General features: G+C 31.8%; 1 protein-coding gene across 5 annotated transcripts in view; it reads left to right on the top strand.

The window, feature by feature from the left end:
- Window positions 1-3,993, top strand: part of LOC106458188 (single-stranded DNA-binding protein 3-like) — a 67,476-nt gene that overhangs the window by 54,781 nt on the left and 8,702 nt on the right. For all 5 annotated transcript variants that reach the window (XM_022384324.1, XM_013917659.2, XM_022384323.1 and 2 more), the window contains 2 exons: window positions 2,092-2,162; window positions 3,745-3,832. In XM_022384324.1, coding sequence (XP_022240032.1) covers window positions 2,092-2,162; window positions 3,745-3,832 — 159 coding nt within the window. The remainder of the gene's footprint in view (window positions 1-2,091; window positions 2,163-3,744; window positions 3,833-3,993) is intronic.

The following is a 3,993-nucleotide window of genomic DNA, read 5'->3' as shown; positions in this document are numbered from 1 at the left end:
ATATATATATATATATATATATGAGGCTAATATCCGCCTGTCCTTAAAACTCTTCCTACAGTCCAATTTGGATGAAACTTCACACGATTTTTAAACATCATAAGGGGAAGTTCCTAACCAAGTTTCATTACAATTAGGTCTCTTATAAAAAAGTTTATTTAGTGCATGTATCCACTTTTATTTAAGAAATAAGTCAAGAACAGCTTTATCACATTATAATGGAAAATGAGATAAAATAGACCCTCACTAAAATTGTAGTAAAGTGATTTTAATGCAGAATTTAAAGGCGAGTCTTCCTATTGGAGAATCATTGTGATATTTAAAAAGAAGAGTGACTTTTTCTGCTGGAGAATCCAAATGTATGTTATGAATTGAATTGTTCTGTGATTGAAGGAACCTCGAGTCCTTCATACGGAGTCAGTTGCATACAAATTTGCAGGAATTTTGTAGTAACTCAATCTTTATAAGTTACATAAGTATTTTTTACTTCAGTATGAGTATAAAGTGATTGAAAATTGTGATGCCAAAGGTTGCAAAATGGAAAAGTTACTTATCACAGAGAAAGTCTGAAATTTTAAGAAAGAAAATAAAATATCAGGATGCAAGTTACAGAAATAAATAGATAGGCTTGCTCACCAAGTCATGAGGCAAGATCCAGTGAAAAGAAACAAGGAACAAACCTGAAATACAGAAGAACATCAAATTGCTGGTCAAGATCTAGTGAGAAGAAACAAGGAACAAATCTGAAATACAGAAGAACATCAAATTGCTGGTCAAGATCCAGTGAAAAGAAACAAGGAACAAACCTGAAATACAGAAGAACATCAAATTGCCGGCCAAGATGCAGTTAGAAGAAGTCAGGAGCATTTCATGACAGAGAAGCACACTGTTAAGCTCGCCAAGATCCTGACTGAACAGTGGCCCTAAGGGTGGCATTTCTGCTAGTTCTAAATATTTGATTTTAGTAAGCGTAGAAAATATATGTATTTGACATTTCATAATTACGTCTTTTAAATGTTTAATAATTTACTGTTAAAAATTATAAATACATATTAAGAATAAAAAAAGCATAATGACATATAAGTGATTTTAGCAGAGATAAAAAATAAAGAACCTTATGAAAATTGTAAATGAAACTGTTTCTGTATCTCTTCTCACAACAGAAAAACCACTCTTCAAAGCTTATACTTTTAATTTTTGTTTACCTTTTTTCAAGATGTTACTGTTGCAGGAATTACTACTACTTGCTTTATTAACTTTTCATAACAGTGGAAGTATTAATTGTATTTTAATTTCTTTCCTCCCTCCACAGTATTTGATGTAGAAACTACCAAGCAAATTGTTATAAACTGTATGTGAAAAGGGCTAATACAGACATTAGTACAAAGAAAGTTGTATTTCTGTGAAGGACTGTGTTCGCATACGAAGTTATTTGGTTCTTGTCAGATAATAAAAGGATAAAATCAAGTGAAATCTTTATGAAGTTTATGGATGAGACAAATGTAGATAATTTTTAGTAAAATCAGCAGAAGTCTGTACATTCAAAACACTTATTTTGTCTATTGCTGTCTTTTCATTCAAGTCTTTATGTTGTATTGCTAGTAGCAATTACTAGTATTAGCTATAACAGGAAGAAAAAAAGCTAATAAGGAAATACTGGGCTAACTTGAATTATTTTCGAATGAATATATCATGTAAACACATCAATTAAAAACATTGGTTATGACTCACACAGACAGGAAGTAATGTTTTAAACATATTTGAATCACTGGAAGTAATTATCAAATAATTTTGCAGAAATTTAAGGTTCTATTCTCAATATAACAGGTTGTCATTATTAAGATAGTTTTCCAAAAAGTGTATTGTAGTGATGATGTATATTCTAGTTTGAGGTCTAATATTTTGTCAACCTACAGAATCATATGAACTGAGAAATTCTCAGTATCTCTCTAGGTTTGAATATGTTTAGATCAGCAAGAACAATATTAATAATGATTATTTTCCAATTGAATATTTCTTGTCTAGCACAAACTATATTTAAAGAAACTTTGGTTGAGTTATGAGTTTTAATTGGTTTATTACTATTTGTAGACTCCTCGAGTTCTGGGGGTGAGAGTATGTACACCATGATGAAGACAGTTCCAGGTGGAAGTATGACAGGGGTAAAGTTAATTCTTAATACATGATAAGATGTTATTTAAAGCTGAGATTGACAATACAAAGTTGGCATACATTTTGAGTAGTTGCATATCTTACCTTGGAGCTGGCTAGATGAGTAGACGATTGAATAATTTACTGACTGTAGATGGATGGGTGGGTTGCTGAGCTGATTTCTACAGTCAGTAAATTATTCAATCGTCTACCAATCCTCTAAATTACCACTAGTAGATCTTCAGTCATCAGCACAGCAACCCAATCAGCTACCCACCCATCCAACTGAAGATCTACTAGTGGTAATTTAGAGGATTGGATAACTAGCTGATTGAGTGCATAACAGAATAGCTTACTGACTGCATATGATTGGATGGATAACTAACTAACTTGTAAGTAGGTGGAAAGATGGATGATTGATAGTTGAACAAACAGGTTACTGGATAGATAGGTTTCTAATGATTAATACTTTACTGGCTAAATTCATAGCGTACTGCAAGTGTTCTCAAAGTACAGGACATAGGAGTCAGAAAGGAGATAAAAAGATGCAGAAAATCTCTTTGAAGTGCTATTTGGAAATATATTTTAATATAGTGGCTTAGTAATTAGGCTTAATATTGTTTGGTTTTGCTACAGGTGAAGTATCTCCTCACTTTTTATTATATTTTTAGTTTATTTCACATTTTTGTGCAAAGCTACACATGGGCTATTTGAATATAGATGTCTCTAGTTTTAAACTGACAGACTAGAGAGAAGGCAACTAGTCAACCATACCCACTGGCAACTCTTCTCTGGCCAAACAGTGGGATTTTACTGTCACTCTTATAGCACATTAACAGACCCATGAGGCCATGGTATACTTTACTCTTTATTATTCGATATGTGTTTTGATTGTATTGAAGCAATGGAATACTTTAAAAATAAACTGTATGTTTGAAGTGTATTATTGTACTGATGCTTTCTTTTTTAGACTTTTAGATTTTCAGTTACCTAGTATGAAAAAGTTTGAGAACCTCTGCTTACTGATTAGATAAATGAATGAATTTATATCCACAAGGCTGAATAAATTATCTGTAAGCTTACTGGCTAGATGAATAAATAATTGATTTACTCTTTGTCTACTGAATGGATTGATGAATACTTTGCTGGCTGGAATAATTGATCAATAACTTTCTGAAAAGAATAGCTTTATAGTTGGATAGAAGAATAGAAGAAGAATAGTTAACTTGCTGGGTAACTGTTTATTTAGAAGAAACAAACACAAGATAAGATTGAAGCTTTTTTAGTTACTGAAAATTCATTTGTAACTAGCTTACTTATTATGTCCTAAATTATCCTTGTGCCTTTCATGTATGTAAAAATAAAAATTGATAATCTTGAATTAGACTAGAAGTTGCAAATTTTAAAGACATCTCTAATTCTTGTATAAAAAAGACGAACATTTACTCTAAAGAAATTTTCCTTTTTGTGGTAATATCTCTTGAATGTATTTGCTGTCTGAAATTATATCTGGTCTTCACAAGTAGAAAAAAATTATACATTTCCATTTTCTATGAATAAATCAACTATAAAACATTTATGGGCTTTTAACAGTTCCCTATTGGGCCAGGACCAGAAGGTCCCATGGGACAAATGGGACCAGACATGGGAGCACCAGTTCTGAATGGGATGTCCTCTGCAGGTATAACCACAAACCACTTTTTAAGTAGTATCCGAGTGTTATTTCCAAACAATATAATACTGTATGTTTGTTGTGAAGAGCCACCAGTAATCATTTTATTGTAGTATTCTTCACCATGTAAAGTACTGTTTTTATAGTATTTATCCTGAAGAGCATCTAGT

This window comes from Limulus polyphemus, unplaced genomic scaffold (assembly GCF_000517525.1).
Source record: "Limulus polyphemus unplaced genomic scaffold, Limulus_polyphemus-2.1.2 Scaffold426, whole genome shotgun sequence".
NCBI classification, from domain to species: Eukaryota; Metazoa; Arthropoda; class Merostomata; order Xiphosura; family Limulidae; genus Limulus; species Limulus polyphemus.
This window is presented reverse-complemented; position numbering and strand designations above follow the sequence as displayed.